This window comes from Oreochromis niloticus, linkage group LG2 (genome assembly GCF_001858045.2).
Source record: "Oreochromis niloticus isolate F11D_XX linkage group LG2, O_niloticus_UMD_NMBU, whole genome shotgun sequence".
Taxonomy (NCBI): Eukaryota; Metazoa; Chordata; class Actinopteri; order Cichliformes; family Cichlidae; genus Oreochromis; species Oreochromis niloticus.
The window spans coordinates 21,139,557-21,160,217 of record NC_031966.2 but is presented as its reverse complement, the minus strand read 5'-3'; the positions used below and the strand labels follow the sequence as shown (position 1 = coordinate 21,160,217).

The 20,661-nt window shown below is 39.5% G+C and overlaps 2 protein-coding genes across 8 annotated transcripts; both read left to right on the top strand.

Moving 5' to 3' along the window:
* The first annotated feature begins 879 nt into the window (after positions 1–879).
* LOC100711466 (coiled-coil domain-containing protein 102A) lies at positions 880–8,324 on the top strand. Of its 3 annotated transcripts, none has more exons than XM_013271071.3 (12): positions 881–1,026; positions 2,767–2,813; positions 2,897–3,055; positions 3,600–3,708; positions 4,954–5,004; positions 5,198–5,275; positions 5,808–5,864; positions 5,996–6,055; positions 7,472–7,536; positions 7,625–7,748; positions 7,835–7,908; positions 7,998–8,324. In XM_013271071.3, exons 2-12 carry the CDS (start codon positions 2,791–2,793, stop codon positions 8,200–8,202), a joined length of 1,005 nt encoding a protein of 334 aa, XP_013126525.1. In that variant the 5' UTR covers positions 881–1,026; positions 2,767–2,790; the 3' UTR covers positions 8,203–8,324. The 3 variants fall into 3 exon arrangements, with proteins under 3 accessions (XP_005467618.1, XP_013126525.1, XP_019221052.1); XM_019365507.2 differs by having other exon boundaries at positions 937–1,000; XM_005467561.4 differs by lacking the exon at positions 5,996–6,055 and having other exon boundaries at positions 880–1,026.
* Positions 8,325–8,952: 628 nt separating this feature from the next.
* On the top strand, positions 8,953–19,932 carry slc24a6a (solute carrier family 24 member 6a). 5 transcript variants are annotated; one of them, XM_005467557.4, is made up of 17 exons: positions 8,953–9,496; positions 9,712–9,810; positions 11,363–11,439; positions 11,551–11,625; positions 12,013–12,097; positions 13,631–13,734; positions 13,810–13,884; positions 14,558–14,583; positions 14,684–14,737; positions 14,833–14,969; positions 15,260–15,348; positions 16,134–16,401; positions 17,301–17,467; positions 17,550–17,664; positions 17,742–17,854; positions 18,853–18,918; positions 19,134–19,932. In XM_005467557.4, exons 1-17 carry the CDS (start codon positions 9,388–9,390, stop codon positions 19,242–19,244), a joined length of 1,770 nt encoding a protein of 589 aa, XP_005467614.1. In that variant the 5' UTR covers positions 8,953–9,387; the 3' UTR covers positions 19,245–19,932. The 5 variants fall into 5 exon arrangements, with proteins under 5 accessions (XP_005467614.1, XP_013126420.1, XP_025767289.1 ...); XM_013270966.3 differs by having other exon boundaries at positions 15,260–15,429; XM_025911504.1 differs by lacking the exon at positions 11,551–11,625 and having other exon boundaries at positions 15,260–15,429.
* The last annotated feature ends 729 nt before the right edge of the window (positions 19,933–20,661 follow it).

Sequence of the window (20,661 nt, the reverse complement as noted above, 5' to 3'; positions counted from 1 at the left end):
ATAAAATCTTAGCCAATCACATGGCAGCAACAGTATGGCAGTGTATTTATGTATGTAGAGATGGAAAAGGGGAAGAATGGTGATTTACGTGACTGAACATGGTTGTTGGTGGCAGATGGATTGGTCTGAGTTTCAGAAACTGCTGATCCCCTTGGAGTTTTCTGCACAGCCATCTGAAAATAACAGAAAATTAAGAGAAATGCATAAACTGAAAGGAAGGCAAAGTAATTCAAATAATTACTTGTTACAACCAAGGTATGCAGAAGAGCATCTCTGAACTCAAAACACAGTGAACCTTGAAGAAGATGGGCTACAGCAGCAGAAGACCACATCAGGTGACAGGAAACTGAGACTCACCAAAATAAAACAATATAAGATGAGAATAATACTGGTATGGCATGCTGAGACTCAGTTTGTTCTGTGACATGCAGAAGGTAGGGTCAGAATTTGGTGTAAATAACATGATATCATGGATCCATCCATCCTGCCGGCTTTCAGTAGTTCAGGCTGATTGTGGGCTGTAATGGTGTCGGGGATATTTTATTACCACTTTGGGCTCTTTGGGACGAACTAACCATTTAAACACCCACAGCCTGTCTCTGGCCATGTCCATCCATTTGTGACAGCAGTGTGCCCATCTTCTAATGGATGGTTAATCACAAAGCTCAAAACATCCAAGACAGGTTTCTTGAACACAACACAAACAAATTGTCATATTTGTCTAATATTGAACTAATATTGAATTGCAACTGAAGCAAGCAGCATTATCTATCAGCACAGTTTAAAATATTTCCAAAACTTTTCTGATGCCTTATAAGCAGTATCAGTGAGTCTTACAGTTATCCTGCTATATGAATTTGTTATAAATTCGACGCATATAAGCGATATGGTAAAAGTGCCTTCATTGTGAGGAACTCCCAGCCTGCATGAATTGAACTAATTGCTGCCATGGTAACCAGCTTACTATTGAAGCTAGATCCTCTTTAGCTGCTGTGACCAGGTATCTAGCAAAGATTTCATGTGCTGGTAAGGTTTTTAGCTTGTTAGTTTTATACAACTATAACACCAGTGAAACACTGTTATAACCTCTGTTAGAAATTTTCTTTATTGCACAAAGTTGAATTTAATTTAACTACCGCTAACTGAAAAAATTGTAAAGCTGGCCATTAGCTTGCACGTTTTTACCTTGCATTAGCGGGGTTTTTTTCTTTTTCTCCATTTTAGTATGTTTAAACATTTATGTAAAGTTATAATAATGCATGTATATCTGTATTTTAAAAAGCTTAACTGTCCTTTACAAAATGGTTAAGTTCTCATAACTTAATAGCTTAAATTATTAGCGTTACAGTTTGCTAAGCTGCGTTAAGCGTTAGCTAAGCCTTTTTCATTCATTTTCAAATTAAATGTGGCCTTAGTCATACCTCCCTCTATATTTACATTAAAAGCAAAATGTCATTCTACCCAAATGTGTGATGTCCTGGTCTTGCTAGCAAGGACAAAAAAACCCCCCAAAAAACATGTCTTGTATGAAGCATTTCTGGTTCAGATATACTAGTGTTTGTTAGTTAACTAGTTAACTAACAAACCCTTACTGTAGCCATAGGAAGTAATAGGGCAAGTTGCAGCCAGGTGCTCCAAATGTAAATCATTAATTGACCTTAAGCAAGTGCCAGCACCTCTATAAAAGCAGGAGTTTAGGCATTTTACTGGGCTGAAGCATTCAGGTGTGTGTTAACATAATGTGTCTATAATTCCAGGAGTGGACATCCCAGCATATTCAAGTTCAGATTGTGCAGTGCTTAGTGAAACTGCAAAAACCCAAGTGCTACATCTCAATCTCGCAAGCCTCAATTAGCATATTAAACGTTAAAGTTCATGAAAGTATAGTTATAAAAATAAAGAACAGGTAGGGTTTCTTTGGAGTCGTTACCAAAAGAAAGCCTGTTCTGTGTGTCAGCATGGCTTAGCTTTATTACATCTGAACAAACAATGATACTTTGTTTAAAAAGACAAGACCAAAGTGAAGATGCTTAGACATAATGCACAGTAACATGCTGTGTTGGGCAAAAACCAAGCACAGCATGTCAAAACAAGCATCTCATACTCACTGTCAAGCATGGTGGTGAAGGGGTAGTAAACTTGTTTTGCAGTGGACAATGAACTACTCTAAATACCAATATTTTAGTCTTATGTGAGGCCATCTATCCAGCAGCTAAAACCTGTTTCAAATCAGGTCATGCAATAGGACAATAATCGACAGCAGCAAATCTACAAAAGAATGGCTAAAAAAAAGTAATCAAGGTGCTACAATGGTCCAGTCAAGGTCCAGACCTCATCCCATTTAAAGAACTGCAGATAAGTAAATCCCAGCAAACCTCAATGAACTGAAGCAATAAAATGATTTAGTTTTTTACAAGACTGAATAGAGACCTGTTAAAACTTTCTTTTTCGCATGACTGTAGTGGCCTAGATAAATTAAGTAGATCATGGTTTTTTATGGCACAAAATTGTCTTTTGGAAGGAGACCACACATAAGCACAACTTGTCCACATATATTTAAGATAGTTTATGATACTTTACTTTATAGAAACCTGTGCATTTGCTTGTTATTTCTTGCCAAAAATGTATTTATGCTTGAGTAAATAAAGTCTCCTTGAAATCTAGCTGAAATCTAAATTACTTTCAACACCATTCACTTCAAAAATATGTATTGTGGCTTTGTCATTATTTTATATGAATTTTGACAAAAACATATGTTGATCGTAGCAGGGTGAGGAATACGCCAGCTCAATGGATGTCATGGAGGAAAACATGTGAGTGATGCTTAATGAACACACACTCAACCAAAATGGGTTGATTTACTGTGCAGCATATGACCTTTTTCTGTGATGTGCAGGTCACCAAAGAAGATGCTTGAGAAAATTGCAGAGCTGGAATACAGTCAGAGTCTGCTGAGAGCTCAAAATGCTGACATGAGGAAATTGCTGGATGCCGCAGATGATGACATGGCAGCGCTGGGCTCAGAGAATAAGTCCCTCAGAAAACTAGTTGAAACGTAAGTTGAGACAGATTACTGTCACTACTTGATTGTGGAAGGGTCACTTCCATTTTGTCTCCCTGCCATTTGGTGGCATTCAGTTGCAAGTGTCACATGTTTCCACATTTTGGCTTCCAGTAAAACATTGTGATTTATATTTGTTTCGGAAAAGTCTGAAAGAGAAAGATTGTTTTCTTTGGCCCTGAGGACAACAGCAGTGTTTCTAATTCTTGCTTGGAATTTAATGAAACAATCCAGTACTTTATCAGCTTGAGTTTTTAATATTTTACTAATTTCAGATTAATCTTGTTGTTTTAATGTTGCCTTTGAAATACTTCACATCTCGCTGTTAGATCTCTCCCACCTGTGGGATTTTTTCTTTTTAATAAATCAAAAATACAATCTTTTTTTGTTTGTTTTTTAATTTAAACCTTTATAAGTAAGTTGTTATTACTGGATAATTGTGCATATTTTTTTGTTTATATGTGGTAATTTTATTTATTAGTTGCTTTTTTTTAGCAACGTGGTCGGAAGCTTAAAACTGTGTGCTGTGTGTCTGCAGCATGGAGAACTTTTTCCAAGACTTGCAACAGACTGAAGCAGAGCCTTGCATAGCTCTGGCAGATGACTTTGAGGCACATAGATGGAATGTAGAAAAGATCCATGAATTGGTTCGTAAGAAGTGTTTGAAATATAGTAGAGGAATTATCTAATCCCCAGCTGAATTTGTAAGTTTGCTCACTTACAGTGAAATAAACAGTGTCTAGTTTTAATGGTAGTTTCATTTTAATGGAGAGATGTGAGCCAATGTGGTACACAGATTACAGTCAATCAATAACAGATACACCTGATCTTGACTTGTTATATGTGTAAAGCAGTCCTATCCTCAGAATCAATGTCTTTTATTCCAACCTCTCCACTACCATTGGCAAGACCAAAGAGGTGTAAAAGGACAAGATGGACAAGATTGTAGAGACTACACAACCATCAGCAAGAAGCTTTGTGAGAAGGTGACAACTGTTGGTCCTCCACCTGAAACTGGTACATTGGCACAACACCGTAATAAATTGAGATCTTGCAGCACCCGGAAGGTTCCCCTGCTCAAGCAAGCACATGTACAGGCCCATCTTAAGTTTGCCGTTGAACAGCTAAATGATTCAGAGAAGGTTTGGGAGAAATTGCTGTGATCAGGTGAAAGCAAAATCGAGCTCTTTGGCATGAACTTGACATGCCGTCTTTGGAAGAAGAGAGATGATGACCCAATGAGCTCTATCCCCTCAGTCAGGTACAGAGGTGGAATCATTATGCTTTTTCTGCTAACAATACGGGAAGTCCCTAAAGTCATGGAAGAGAACCCCCTTCCACAGATGGATCTTCAACCAGGGCAATCACCCAAAACAACGATGTGAATAAAGAAGAAGCATGTTAAGGAGCCTATTCAGTCTCCTGACCTCAATCCCATAGAAAGTCTGTGGAGGAAGCTGAAGCTTTGATTTCCCAAGCAGCAGCCAAGAAACCTAAAGGATTTAATAAGTTTCTTTAAAGGGTAGTGGGCCAGAATCCCTGCTGAGATGTGTGCAAACCTGGTAACTACAAGAAACATCTTCAACAGTTTTTTCCGCCAAGTGCTAAGTCATGTTTTATTATTGCATTCAATGGCACAGAAATCAATTTACTACTTTTATGTAATGTGTTTTTTTCTGAATAGTTGATAGTCTGTCTCTCTCCATTAAAAAGAAACAACAATAAAAATTAGAGACTTATGATTTCTTTGCCAGTGAGCAAACTTACAAATTCAGCTGTGGATCAAATCATATTTCTCCCAGTGATATTTAAGCTTCATAAAATGTAGATTTTATGTTGCACTGATTCGCACTGCGAGTTCACTTCAGATGAACCTTCATGTTTTTGTGTAGGAGAAGGAATCCACCGTAATGAAGGAACAATATGAGAAACTAACTGCAAAGGTAGATATGCATTACTTTTCACATTCAGTAAAAACTTTTACAGTCATATTTTATAGCACTAGCATCAATGTGCAGTGATGCATGCTTATTTATCTTGGATGAATTTTGCTTTTGGGGTTCAATTTTGACATCTGATGTTTTGCAGAAACTTGGAAAGCAGTGTCTAAATTTAAGTATAATTTAATTCTTTCAGCTCAAAAGCCTCCAGAAAGAGATAGACCAGGACAAGCTCACTTTGAGCAACCTGAAGTTTGAAATTCAGGGCTTGAAGGTAACATAATCAATTCCACCATTGTTATACCCACCTCGATGTCACACATTAGTTAAGTCTGGTTATGAAGCCTCCATCTGAGTGTTTTTCATTGCCTTATTATAGTTTTGAAACTGAATGTGGCAAACAAGGAGTGTATCTGACTGCAAAAACAAGGACAGCCCATTCTTATGTCATTGACAAGTTATTTACAAACAAGAATACTGTTCATAATCCTCTTTTTTGGCTCTAATAATGTCCATAATCTACAAAATTAATGTTTTATTCAGAATGATCTGAAATTAGTGAGCTCATAAAGATCCCAGTAGGGTGTCATATCATAGATCAAGGAAGCTGATTGCTGTTTTCCCACAGTGTTCTATACAACCGGAAGACTTTTTACAAAAGAAAAGTCATTAACAATAGTGCAGACTTAAAGAACGTCCATATTGGTTTCACTTGACAAACCTGGATGACATGAGTATATTTTATTTAACTTATTCTCTTCTAGTATTTTTATAATCTTCTCTTCTGTATTTTGTGTGTTTTTTAGTTTCAAAGGGAAGAGGACCAGTCAAAACTGGAGCACAAGGATGAGGTTATTCATCAGGCAAGTATAAGATCAGCATCGACATCAAAACAAAGCAGTGACTGACCAACAGTTTCAGATTTTCTCACAAACATTAACAGTAAAAATTGTCACAGTTCTCTGTTATTTATTATTTTACCATTTTTTTATAGATAGACTTGCAGTTGAAGCAGTTAAATGAAACTGTGGAAGAGTGCTTCAACAACATAAAGGTAATAATGTTTTTATCCATTGATATCTAATCAAACATTAAACCAAAAAAGTATAATTTATGCAATTTATACATATGATGCAACTCTTTATCACATGGATTTCAAACTAAGGTGAATAAGAAATTAATAAGAGTGAGTTTGTTAATTGTGTCAGTGATTGGCAGATTATTGGCAAGAGAGAGATTTCCTTTGTGTGATGATGTGGGAGCTTGCATTGGAGCTGCTGAGATCTGCAAATCCACAGTTGCATGTAAAAGTCTGGGTACTCTTTGGGTCTTAATTGACTTGTTGACAGGTCAAGAAGTGCAATAGTTGAAAAGACTGTCAGGGCATCAAAGGGAAGACTTTTAAAAAGATCAAAGTACCTCCAACTTTCAATTGTCTGACAAGTCACTGAGAAACGACAGTTAAAAGGAACTCTGAAAGTCAAGACAATATCTGCAAGGCTTAGAAAACTTTGAGCTAAAACTGCACCCCTGCTGTGCAAGAAGGGAAAACAAATCAACGTCATGAATTCAAAAGAGCTGCTGGAAATTTTAACTGACAGAGGAGAGTTGGTGCACTATTTCACTGTGCAGTTCAGATGTGCAAACACAGCCTGCATGGAAGAGTCCTCCAAAGGAACCCTTACTTGTAGTCACTTCACGAAAACATCTGGAGAAGTCAGAGCTGCAGAGAGATAAATAGTCTAGCCAGCTTCATCAAGTGTATATTTGGAAGAAAGTAAAAGCAGGTTGATCAGAAGACTGTGTGAACTGTTGGGTATTGATGCAAAGCAGACATCAGCTTTCATCACAATCAGAATACTTTATTAAAGGAAGTTATGTGGTTACATTTGCTTAAAGACAATAAGAACAGTAACAGACTGAACTAAACTTGCTTAATATAAGAAATAGCTCTAATACATACAAATAGCTTAATTATAAATATCCAGAATATTACAGAGATTATTATGTGATGTATTATGTGATTGATTGGAGTTGTAAGCTGACGCTTTTGGAGGAGCTCTCACAGTTTTCTGACTTAAACATCACTTAAAGTCAGCGGGGAGATCTTAAACATGCTGTGTCCCTGCAAGCCGTGCACGCAATTACTGTTTGATTAAAAATGTTTTTAGTTAGAAATAAAAGAAACTGGACATGAATCTTTCAAGAAAAACTCATCTTAAAGTCTGTTTGGTGGAGAGATTGTATTTTAGTGCTTACTACTTCATCTGCAATGTAAGAGTCAGAGATTTCTGAAATGTGATACTGCATTTGGAATCAGTCCATAGGCGATGCTCACAAAGAGTGCCCATTTGAACAAATGTCCAACAGTCTCCATGTCTAAATGCACAGCACTCTTGCGGCAGTTGCACAATTCTGGCTTATAAACTTTTGAGGTGTTTTACTGTCTGGCCCTGTGTCTGTGCTGCAGGACCTCAGGCAGACAACGCAGGAGCTGAGTAAGCAGATGGAGGACAGACGAGATGAGGCCACATTGTAATCCCGACTCACAGATCCTCTTGCTTTAAAAGATTATACAGTATAGTGGGAGAGCTCATAATGTACTGCGTCACTCTGTTTTTAGTGACCTGATGAGAGAGAAGGAACGAGTGCCCGACCGCCCTCTGTCCTTTGCAGAGGAAATTAAACTGCTGGCCTCAACAGCTGAAGTGAATGACGGCATGACAAACTCCACAAATCTTGGAAATGTATGACGTCTATATGAAGTTCAATAAAATAAATACAAACTAGAGAAATTGAGTTAGAAATACTACATTAATGATGCCTGCTACAGTGTCTACAGGAGGAACCTGAGACTGAGGAGCTGCTGAAACCTCATCTTCTCACAGTTAACCTTCAGTCTAAAAGGTACTCAGATAGGATTTTGTACGTGATGGAGTCATCCTGTTTCATCTTCTCACTCATTATTCTCACTCTTGCTTCTCACTTATGCAAAGATGCCCAGGTACTTTGGAGGCAGCGATCTGGAGAGTAGGTTTCTTTATGCTGTGCATCTTCATTCTCATGATTTTAGCCATTGTGGCTTCAGGATGCTTTGTAGGAACATCTGACTTCTCTTCCATCACCACTTTGTGGGCTAGCGCCCACCTGATGTTACAGCCCTACTTGAGTGTACAGTATGGGGCCTTGCCTCCCATTTGAGCTTAACTCTCTCTCTGGTCTGTTCTTGTATTTCTGTTCTTGTATTTTTTGTAAACATGAGTTCAGAAAACAAACAAATAAAACTTCAGCCTCAGGGTCTTGGATGAGCTTGCTGACTGTCTATTACACTGTTTTGACAGAAACTTCTAGATTCTAAACCAACAGCATTTAGAAGCTGTGCTGATCAATAAAATCATATGAGCAAAAGCAAGTATCTTAACTACAGAACAGGATTAGGGCCACGGGAAAAAAGTGGGCACGTCTTTTTTTTTTCCAGAATTCTGAGAAAAAAGGCAGAATTTTTTCAGGATTTTGGAAAAGGAAAAAAAAAGACATGTCCACTTTTTTTTACAGCGGCCCTAATCCTCTTCCATACTTAACAGCAAAGGAGACCGGATCCAAATAGTTTCAGTGAAAGGCGACTAAGAATAAAAGACCCCACCCAAACAAATAAACTATAGATGTTATGGCTCTGTTTGCAGATTGGATCTTTTTTAACTTTCACTTTATTTTGTTTTGATTTTTTAAAATCTCATTTCACTGTGTTATCATCTATGTTAAGTTGTATTGCATATATGTCTTTATTTAGCATCATTCTGATTTTATTGTTGGACCTTACTTCACACAGAGGCTTTACTTCCTTTAATCCTTTGAATTTTCTTTTTTAATCAATGGATATATATATATAGACTTTTGGAAAATATTCTCATTCACCCCACAAAATCCTCTCACGTGACACTTGAATCATTGCTTCGTGTTATCAGTATTTCGCTCGCGTCGCCCCACCCAGCTGAAGGCGCTCTAGTCTGTAGGTCCAGGAAGAAAAAAAACCCTCCTCCCCGACGGGAAAATCATAAACAACAGATCAAATTTAGGGCAGGAGGAAAGAGAGGATACTGACATATAGGCGCTGGCTGATGATTCATTGTGTGCACGTATCCGCTGGGTGTATGTGAAGCGTGTGGATGCTGCACGGTTAGTGCTGACTGACTCACGGAGATGCTGTGGACAGGCCGAACCTGTTTAACATCCGCTTGCTTATTGGATGGAGCAAAGAAAGAAAGACGATAAATCAGAATAAGAGATCAACAGGCCAGTTGTATTCGGTCTGAGAGAAGGAGCCCGAAGAAGAGGGACAGCGGCATGTTCTGAGCAGAGAGCCGACGAGCAGTGGCAGCAGGCGGGATGAAGGCTCCGAGAAGACCGAGGCAGACGCGCCTCCTCCCGCGTTTCTGCGTCTGTGGAGTCGGTCTGTTCGCAGCCGTCTGGATCTTTCACTTCTGTGATGTTACAGGTGTGTATAAAGACCCTGATGTAAAGTTTTCTTAACCCCTCCTATACTTTTATTATTTTCTATAACAGATCGAATTGCAGTATTTAGGCAAATGTCACGTTGCAGCTGTACATATTATTTTAGCAGGATACTAGTAAAGAAACACGTTAAAGTTGCATAAAAGGTTATATCCTCAAATAGCTTAACTGTATTTATATGTGAATGACTCCTTTTAGAGTACCATAGAGCAACTGTGGATCACAGCAGCTCCTTATTCAAGAGAGAGCTCATCCAGCAAAAAGAAGACAACCAGACTGGGGGTGCTTCTAGACCTGGTGAGGTGCTTTACCACGTGTTTGTGTCTTTCACATACACTTTGTTTATAGGCGTGCACGAGCCAACAGGAAGATTATCTTTACAAAACTTTAAAAGTCTAATCGCATCAGTGTGTTGAGCTAGAATGAGCTCAGGTTTAGATAATCACGGCACTGAGTGTACAGTCCCTGTGATCTTCTGAGCCCTTGTGTGTTTATGGCAGTTAAGGTGTGCCATCTTAATTTATTTCTTTAAATCAAGAACTATTTCCTCTTGTGCATTCCTTTACTCCTCTGGTCCGCCCCTCGCTTCATTTCTTTAAATTGAGCACATATAGATGTTTTAAAAACAGGTCTTTAATGGTTGCTAGGAAACTGAGTTTGTGGTTTGATGTAGTGTGCATCTGGAGCGGTTCAAAGTGCCCGCTTGTGGTAATGACCTGCTGATTAGTAACCTCTCATCAGCCACTCTACCATTGCTTATGCATGCTTGGATCTGTTTGGCTGCTCGAGATTTTTACAGAACACACTGAGCTACATATTCAGTCAGAAATAAATTCCTGCCTCACGGAAATACAGTGCAGATCAACTTAAAAGCCTTGAAGACATTTTGTTCAAACTATCATATTTCTATTTTTAAGAGCATCATTTGGTTCCTGATGCTAAAAATATACCGTTTGATTATGATCTGAATTAAACCAACGTCACATCATTTCTGCCTCTTAGGTGTGATTTGTGTTTGCCTCTAACTGCACATTGATATCTCTTTCACTTTTAACAGTGGTTTAAAAAATCTGACGTACAGTTAAATCAGAAAACCTTGAGGGGAAGTCACTTGGGAGGCTGCTTTTCATATTATTGTTGCGTCTGTATCATGAAAAAAAGCTTTTTAAATGTTGCAGTGAGCTGTGGTATTTATGAGCTTATGTGCAAGACAGTGCAGCCAAGCAAAACAATCGCTTTCTGCTGGGAGGAGAAAGACTGTGATGCATGGTGACGCTCAGCCAAATTAGATGCCTCTGAACTTCAATATAATTGGAATTGCTTTTAGAAGAACTGACAAAGAAAGTCAATGCAAACACTTGTTTTTGGATGGCGTGAGGGATAGTGTGAAGTCATAAGAGGAGCATGGAAAATTCAGCTGTAATGCAATTGGACTCCTGGTTGTGTGACTTTAAACTCAAGCTGTGTCTGCACTAGACAAGATACAGGATACATTCAACAAAGTGAGATACACAAATTCTAGATCTGACGCATGCAAGGATAAATGCCTGCAGGTTCAGGGTGGAGCTGAGTTGTAATTCTAATCACAGCCTTCATTTAGCCAGCTACCTGAGGCTCTTCTCTGAGCTCCAAGGGAACAAATCCTCCTTTAAAGAAAGTGTGTTAAAGTCACTGTGAGTTAATTTTGAGACGTGACAGAAACTAATCTTCAGATATCAGAAGATCAAAGTGTGGGTTTTAGGGAGTTTTGTTTAAAATGTAATGTATTAGAAAACTTGGTAACTGGTTTCTGTTGTCCAACACTAATTCCACACGTCATTAGATTACACTCTATCCATCTTTTCCCAAGCTATCAGTGAGTTTCCTGAAGACATCTTTACTGTGGATCAGAGGAGACAGGGTGCAGTCCTCCTTCATGTTCTCTGTGTGAGTATCACCTCTGTCTGAAAGCCTGCGTTTGACATAATAAAAAGCTGTATTTTCTCTTATTTTCATCTTTAACCAAATCTTCAGTAATGCGTTTGCTGTATTTCTCAGGCTATCTACATGTTTCATGCACTGGCCATTGTCTGTGATGTTTACTTTGTGCCATCACTGGAAAAAGTGTCAGAGGTATGACTGAAAGTAAAGTAATACTTGATACTTTTCCATTCTACTCTAGGTATTAAGTAAAACCTTTAAAGGGTAAGAAGCGAGTGTATTTTCTTTACTGGTTTTAATTCATCTATAAAGACATGAAACAATAGTGTGTTAGTCTATCAGAAGTCTCTGTTTAAGCCTTGTGGTATTAAATTATAAACTAGTGGTCATGTTCATTGGACAAATGTAACCTTAGTTGATGTTTTTGTAGTAGTTTTTGGACAGCAGCAGAGGTCTTTGGCTACGGCAGGCTTTGGATAAACACACCGTATTTATTAGGATCAGTCCTGTGAAAGAAGAATACCAAATATGACCATCCTCATCCTTAAGCCTGTTTAATCTCCTCTCTCCATCCACTAGAACCTTCAGCTCAGTCAGGATGTTGCCGGGGCAACCTTCATGGCAGCTGGGAGCTCCGCCCCTGAGCTCTTCACTTCTTTGATTGGTCAGTATCCCAGTCAGTCATTCCCTCCAGCTGGTTAGATCAATATTTCTGCCATCAGTGCTCCAATTAGAGGCAATCGGAGAGACAATGTCTAATCAGGACAGAGAAAAGTGCACATAGGGAGCAAGCAGTGATTAATTTCAGCCATTTATCATTAATCATAGATGTCAAGAAGACATTAATTTTTGCTTGATGGTTTATCATGTCAGTGTGGAGCAGTGGTTTTTTTTTTATCATAAGCAGTGTTTCAGTAAATCAACTTTCACTTTTTTAAAATAAAATTGTCATGGTTTGGAACCTTTATTTTTTATTTTGGAGTTTATGTTCAGATTTTTCCTGCTATTCCAGAGTCTATAGTTCTGTGTTTACTTAACTGTTTTCCTAGTGGAGGGTTGTGTGTGTCCGTGTATTTTGTTTTCTGTTTTCAGCTCATTATTCCAGCCTCCCCCTGTGTTGCGTTTGTATTTTTTAGTGTGAGTTTTCATATCTCTGCGTTTAGTTGGGTTCTCTTGTTATTTTTACTTTGTTAGTTAGTTGTCTCTTGTGTCTTGTTTTGAGTTTCACTCACTCCCCTGCCTCATTGTCTTGATTTTGTGCTCCTGTGTCTCATTTCATTCACTCGCTCGTTGAGTAAACAGTCCTGTCTCCATTGTAGCCTCTGTCAGATCGTCTGTGTGTTCACTGAGTTAGTCTCTGTGTTTTTAAGCTCTGCTTGTCATCCCCAGCTCTGTTTCTTTGTTACCTTTTTCTGGGACTTTAACTTTAAGCTTATTGATAAGTAAGTTAATCTGAGTCCAGGTCTGTACATTGAGCTCAAATATGTCAAAAATTTAACCGGTTCAAATATAAGATAAGATGTACATTATTTATCCCAGATGTGGGAAATTCTTTTGTTACAGCAGTTAAAAAATGACGTTAAACACAAAGAAGCATATACAGCAGGTCAGTAAGTGTAACTGCTTATAATAATGTTGCCCACACACTGTGACACTACAGTACAATAAGTAAATACATCACTTCTACTTTTTGCCTTTTAGCATTATTTTCTTTTCTTCTTCTTTTACACAGATATAAAATATCAGATATAACTGTCTTGTATCAGGTATTGCAGCATCACTGTAGCACAAGCCATTGTTATTGTTAGCAGTATATTGTGATATTATCATATTGTGACTCTGATCCTTTATTGAAACTAACTGCTTTTTTCTGCTTTTTCTGAAACAAATGTTGACCTACAGTTTGTAAAAATGAAAGCCTTGCTTCTAAATCAATGTTGCCTTTGGAAATGTCCTCAAAAACGGCCTCTGATACAATATATTTTAATCTTGAAAGAAAAAAAGTCTTGCTTTGACTTTAGTTGACTTCAGGCAATTTGCAGTAAATATTACAAAGACATCAGCCCAGCCCCTCTGGGTGTCAACTGAAGATAAATTACTGTGTTTGTCTTCTGTTGAGAAACTCTTAATTTGTACAATGTTGCAGATTAAACACATGTGCATGATCTCCGTTTGATCTTTCTTCTTCTGGACTTAGGCGTGTTTATCACAAAGGGTGACGTCGGTGTGGGAACTATTGTGGGATCAGCTGTCTTTAACATCCTGGTTATCATCGGCATCTGTGGCATCTTTGCAGGACAGGTACGCACACTACAGAGCACCCCTTTCTGCCTGACGGAGTCTTCACTGTGTTTCATATTTCCTTTCTCTCTGCAGCCCATTGGTCTGAGCTGGTGGCCTCTGTTCCGCGATGCTGTTTTCTACATCCTGTCCATAGTGGTGCTTATTCTGGTGAGAAATCTCTACAGTAAAAAACTCAGTACTGATGAAAAATCCTGAAATATTCACCGTTATATGCAACATTATTCCTACAATTAAAAGAAAGCACCTTTTAGTGCAAGAATAAAAGCAAATGAAAGATCACTTAAATGTTAAACTGGTGCATCTAAAGTGAATATTTTTAGTGATAATTCAAGTAGGACACAAAGTCACAGCTCATACTCTTAAACACACTGGTAATTCTCCAAATAACATGTGGCTCTTTTAGGTACTTTAGTAGCCCTACATTTGCTGCGCATCTGCAAGCCATTTTGCAACCCGCCTCTACCTCAGCCCCGCCTTTTATGCTGCATGTGGCACTTAATCAGTGCAGAATCTGTAGATCAGATGTTCATGTGAAGGGCGCTAAATCATTTTAATTTTTTTTTTGGCTGATTTAACTACTATATAAAGTATATGGCTAACAGTATAGGGAAAACTACACACCTCCCGTATTATTACTGGACATTAATATTGGATTTTTGTGGCCAGTTTTTATTATTTCTCATTCTTTAAAAAAACAATCTTTTGCATGCCTATACTGCAACTTATCGCAGTGAGTTATGGTTTAAGTATGGCTATGTTTCTAAAACTAAATAAAACTAATAGAAGTTGGCATTAAAGTTTATATTCATTTTATTTGTAGGTAATCTATGATGAAAAAGTCCTATGGTAAGACCTTTTTACACAAGACTTTTTTAGCAGCCAGTGTGCGTTGGATGATTGTGTGGGTGTTTGTGAATCTGTGGTGGTGTTTGTGTGCATGTTTCAGGTGGGAGACCATCATCCTGATCTCTATGTATGGACTCTATATAATCATCATGAAGTGAGTCTTTGCTTCTGCTCACATTTCCAACCTAAAGCCACAACATGTTTTATACGTACCATAGGCCGAATCTTCATGTGTTGTGCTTTGTGTAGGTTTAACAGATCTCTGTGCTGCTTGGTGGAGAGACACTGCAGCAGGGCAGGTCAGCCGTGTCTGAGCGGTCTGCGACGGACGACGGCTGTCGGCAACGCCGGAGACGGCGACAATGACATGGTGCCGCTGAAACCAGGTGAAAAGGGTCGTGTTTGTACGTGTGCGCGTGTACATCCAAAACAGGACACAGTTTGCCAAGCCTCTGAGCAGCATCCAGCAGACCTAGTGACACAGTTTAAGCTGTCAGTCAAAAGCTTCTTGTGTTCCCCTGGGGATTTCCAACTGGCTGAAATAGAACTAGACCATTTTGACGAACAAAAGTTATTCTCTACTTTGTCACTAACACTCTGTCCTTTTTGTCCTCCCCTCTATCTTCTTTTATCTCCCGCTAAACATTTTTCCGCTTTTCTTCCTTCTGTCCCCAAGACTCATGTGTGGTGGCCGGTCAGGATTCAGGGGTCGTGATGGTGGATGAGCTACTGAACTCGCACCCCCATCAACTCACTCTGTCAGAGGCAAGCCTCCGCCTTCTCATCACCCCGCATTTCCCCCCCTTCACCCGCCTGCGCATGGCAGGATGCATGGTCATCAGCGAGGTACACTGCACATGCTCACACCCATTGCATAACATCAAGCTACCTTGGCTTTTTCGGCCAGCTTGGTGGGTATTTTAATGTAGATTTGCAGCATTTAAATTTGGACGCTTCAATTCAATGGTTTTCTTTTCTTTTTCTTGAAACATAGAACTAGTTAGGGAGAAGTACACAGCAGACACCCAAAGCTGTGGTACTGGAATCAGAAGACACTAAATTGGTGCAGACAAACTGGCACACAGGGAGATGTGTACTGGCATATCAAACGACATCCTGTTTGCCATTGTTGCACAGATGCCATCTAATAAGCCCACAAAGAAATCACACCGACACAGAGTGCAGCCTAATGCATAATATTAGCCCAGACACAAAAGCAGACAAGACCTCAATCTCCAAATCTGCTTCCTCACTCTCTCAGCTTTCTCTCTGTGCTTGCCATTTCCAGCATCAAATTAAAGCACACCTGCCAATGCTATGCCTGCTCTCTCCATGCCCCCCTCCTCCAAAATAAAGCTTTCTAAATCCCCTCTGGTGAATGTGAAGACTTGCGTAGCTGCATAATCACTCTTCCTGCCAGTTCAAATAATCTTAACTACCTTCATTTCCATAACCCTGCTGCAGTGTTTCTCATGTGTTTTTGTTTTCTCCTGAATAAAGTTCTTTCTTTTCTTAAATTTCTCCTGACTTCCCTCACCAACCACCCACAGAGGCAAAGGCTGATTCGGGCTCGGGTTGGCCCAGAGGAAGGGGCAGCTTCAGGGGAGGAAGGTTCAGGAGCTAGTGGACCTTGGGGGAGGGAGAACGGGACGGTGGCTGAGGGAGAGAGACAGCCACCAGAGGGAGAGAGGGAGAGGGGTAAAGAGACAGTAGTGGAGACATGTGGGGGAGGACAGCCCAAGGAGGAAGAGGACGAGGAGGAGGAGCAAGAGAACCAAGATGAAGAGAATGTTCCTTTCAAACCGTTCGTCCTGCCAGGTAAGAGCTGGCCTCACAGCTGACTGGGATTTTGTTTTTAATACTTGGATATGTTTCATATCATTATGCTACGAAGGAAATCATTTTTAATATGAGTTTATCTGACTAACTTTAGATTGAATTTTAATTATTGCATATGTTCAATACAGAGTCTAATATATGCACCATCACACACCATCTTCATGCCAATTCACATCCAGCTGCTCAATATATCTAAACATTTAGGCCAAACTTGATCCTGAAACAGAAGTAAACTTTTTGCTAAAAAACACGTCTACATGGTAAGACTGAACTATGACTCTTAACCTAGTCTATCTTATCAAACACGTCTTTTGGAACAGCAAGAGACAAAGCTTACTGTCAGCTCTCTCAACTCAGCTTTATAATATAAAGTATCTGAAATGCCCATGTATGCAATTCTGCTTCAAAGAAATGCTAAAAAACACACAACTAGCTAGAGTTTTAAACACTATGTTGTAATATTCATCACATATTTAAAACTCAGGAAAAGCAGAAAAAGATTAATCCTGAAGCTCAATCATGTACCTGGCCACAGGATGCCATCTTTTGCCATCCGCAGCCAATCAAGTCTTCATCTCCATAGAAAATGCACAGATGAGAGACTGTGTCGATCTTCTAAAAGGCTTTTTCTGTCATTGGAATCAACCAGAACTTCTTGCTTTGATAAATAATAATATAATTATTCATCAAAGCACTGTAGAGATAATCCTCTACAGTGTTTGATAGCTGATGGAGTTAGTTAAAAGGAGATGACACGAGAAGTCGCGGACACATCCAGGCTGTGCCGGTGAATAATTTAGGTGTTGTGGGCAAACTGGTGGGTGTGTGTGTGTTTCACATTGTTTGTGCATTTATGCGTGTTTTCATCATGTTCTCAGATGGGTGGCGCGTGCGTCTGAAGTGGCTGCTCTCCTGGCCTGTGAGCGTCCTGCTTTACTGCAGCATCCCTGACTGTAACCTGCCGCGGTGGGAGCGCTGGTACCTGCTCACCTTCCTGTCCTCCACACTCTGGATAGCCTTCTTCTCCTACCTCATGGTCTGGATGGTAAGACGCACATTCACACACTCACATATTTGTTTTAAAAGACACACACACACAGACATATAACCATTTTTCTTCTGTTAAGGTGACAATAATCAGCTACACACTTGGAATCCCAGATGTGATCATGGGCATCACTTTTCTGGCTGCTGGCACGAGTGTCCCCGACTGCATGGCCAGTCTCATTGTCGCCAGACAAGGTGTGTATTTGTGTGTTTAATATTTAATGTATGAAAGGAAAATGAAGATGTGAACATATGATGTTGTTACGCTGCAGGGATGGGCGACATGGCTGTGTCCAACTCCATTGGCAGTAATATCTTTGATGTGCTGCTGGGTCTGGGCTTTCCCTGGGCGCTGAGGACTCTTATAGTCAGCTATGGATCAGTGGTAACACCAGCTGTTCTCTGTACCTCAGTTTCAGTTTTACTTTTCATATGTAAGCTAGCATAGCCTCAATATTACCATGAAATGTGTTTGACGAGACAAAACAAGTCTCTCAGCACCTGAAGAAAAGGTTTGTAAGTACCTTACATGATATCCAAGGCACCTTTCAAACTTACATTTGTAATTGTACAATATTTATAAAACTACTGCATTATTCTTTCATTGTTAACTACCATTTCTTTTGATTTGTCACTGATTTGTAATGAAGAACTAACTCAAAGCTGCTATAACTAGTATTTGAAGGTTACATCAGTGTTAAAATGTGAAGATTATGCTCATCCAGATCACTGTTTAGCTCTGCAGTCTTATTGTTTTGATTCACTGTTACTTCTCTCAAAACACTGTCTTTAGCTGTGAAAGCAGCTGTTGCTGCAGCCCTCTGTAAACTGTTTGTTGAGGACCAGTAGCAGACACACACAGCTAATGCCTAGTAAGGGAATGCCTGAACCAGATATTTATTCCAGGAGTTGCAAGAGACCAAAAGCTTTTTTCTGAGGCCATGGGCTTCCTTCATCCTTTCTTTAAGCTTTGTTCTGATTGGATGCTCCTCACAGACAAAAGGTTTGAACAGCAGGTAGGCGGGGTTCCTGTGCTCGTTGCCAGAGTTCTCTGAAACTACCAATTGTCAAGGATCTCTCTTGGCATCATAAATCATGATTTTGTTTTATTTAATTGCAGTCTGAAGCCTGAGCATTTGGCTCACATGGATTACCTGTACAGTTGCTGATTCCTTTATTTGAAATGCTGTCCACTGGAATAGTAAATAAATGACAGGGAAAAAGGAAAATCATACATGGTCCCTTTTAAACAGTGTGAGTGCAGCAATTAAAAAAAAAGCCCGAAAATTAAAAATCATTGGCCAAAAACAAAATATGACTGTGAATATGTTATAAGTGTTTTTAAACAGCGGGGTAAAAGCTTCACATTGTGTGTCCTGTCAGGTGACGATAAACAGCAAAGGCCTGGTGTACTCAGTGATTCTGCTTCTGGCCTCAGTCACGCTTACTGTGAGTAGCTCATCTCCTGCTGTTATAAAGCACAGATCAAATAGTCAGATTGTGTCGCAGTAAACAAACAGACCACCTGCCTGGTTTTCCTCCCCTGTTGATTCCCATCACAGCCTGAGAGCCTTTTCACTAACACATTTCATGATTACACAACAAAACAAAAAGCTCTTATTTATTTTTTCCCCGTGTGCCTCTTGCTGTCCGTCACTCCTCAGGTCCTGTGTGTCCATCTGAACCACTGGAGGCTGGACCGCAGGCTGGGAGTCTGCCTCCTGCTGCTCTACGCCGTCTTCCTGCTCTGCTCCGTCGGCTTCGAACAGCTTTAGACGACACTCCCATTACACACAAACAAACAGCCCTCCTCCCCTGCTGCCATTATTAATGAAAAACGTACGGAGAGATGATTTATGGTTTCGTTTCAAAGTGGCTTTTCACGATAGAGTCGTTACTATGACACCGGCTGCCTACAAGCGAAATTGTTTACCTTTGATAAATGAGTCTTTTACAGAGTTTTGTACTGTAGCACTTCCAACCCACTGATAATGCACTGTCTCACAAGAAATTTATAAAATATGGAATTTGTATTCTGAAACCTAGAATATTGTATAAAAACCCCAAAGTGTGTTAGTTTACTTATTATTACTGCCACAAGTAACCTCAACGAGCAGATGATTTCACATATAAGTATATATGGTTGCTTCTCAGTTTGCCCACTCATTTCATGTAAAGTTTTGTGTTTTCCTTCCTTCCTTGCCTTTGTGTCTGTAGCTGTAAAAATGGCATAGCATGGCTAATCACGCTCCAGATATTTGCACTAAGCCACTGTTGTCTTGGCCTTGTGTATTATGTAGGCCCCACACCCCTTGCTAAAAGCTTCTTAACACAAAGGTTGTGTATTAATTTGTCCTGAAACAAAGGTGATTATATTCTGCAAGATGTTTATAAATGTCTGTCTGGAGAGAGTCCTGAAGTGTATGTCTTTGAGTGCAATAAAAAGCTTTGTTCTGTCATGTTTTTCTTCTGAGGCTCGAAATCCATAATCACACTTTTAATATTTAACTGTACTGTGAATTTGTTTTATTTGCACTTAAACTAAAGTGAAAAATGCTAAATTTAAACTTGTTTTGAATGGACCTGATGAAGCGTGAAAACCAGTGGTTCTCAAACATTTTCTGGCATTTCTCAACAAAAGGATTCAAGTTGAATTTTGCTCAGCTCTTGATCGGTGCAACATCATCAGCAAACTGTTGGTTGTTTACTTTTCCTAATACTTTTATTCACAGATATAGCAACCAGGCCAGATGGGCTACCCACAGCCATGGTCAAAGGTGGAGACTCAAATTGGTTCTTGGGACATGGAAACTAACATAACTTTGTCCTATCAGCAGCTTACCTGCTAAAGCAGATGACAGAAGAAATGTATGTAAATGCTGCTGTTACTGTAACGCAGTGGCAGTCTCGTTTTAGAATGCATATCGAAGCTAGACTAAAAACAGAGTCAGAGGCGTTTACCTGCTGCAGTTCAGCACCACGGACAGTTCCACAGCCGTTAGCTAATTTTAATGATAGGGAAAATGCTAAGTATATGCAATATGATTTCAGTAAACAAAAAGGAAAAGAAGCAGTGTTATGGAGCTTTGTGACAGCACGCATAAGCTCAAATGCACTGAACAGGCAAACGAGGAGCCAGATGAAATCCTATTGCAGCTCACTTTGATTCTTCTGTCCTTTAGATTAATTACC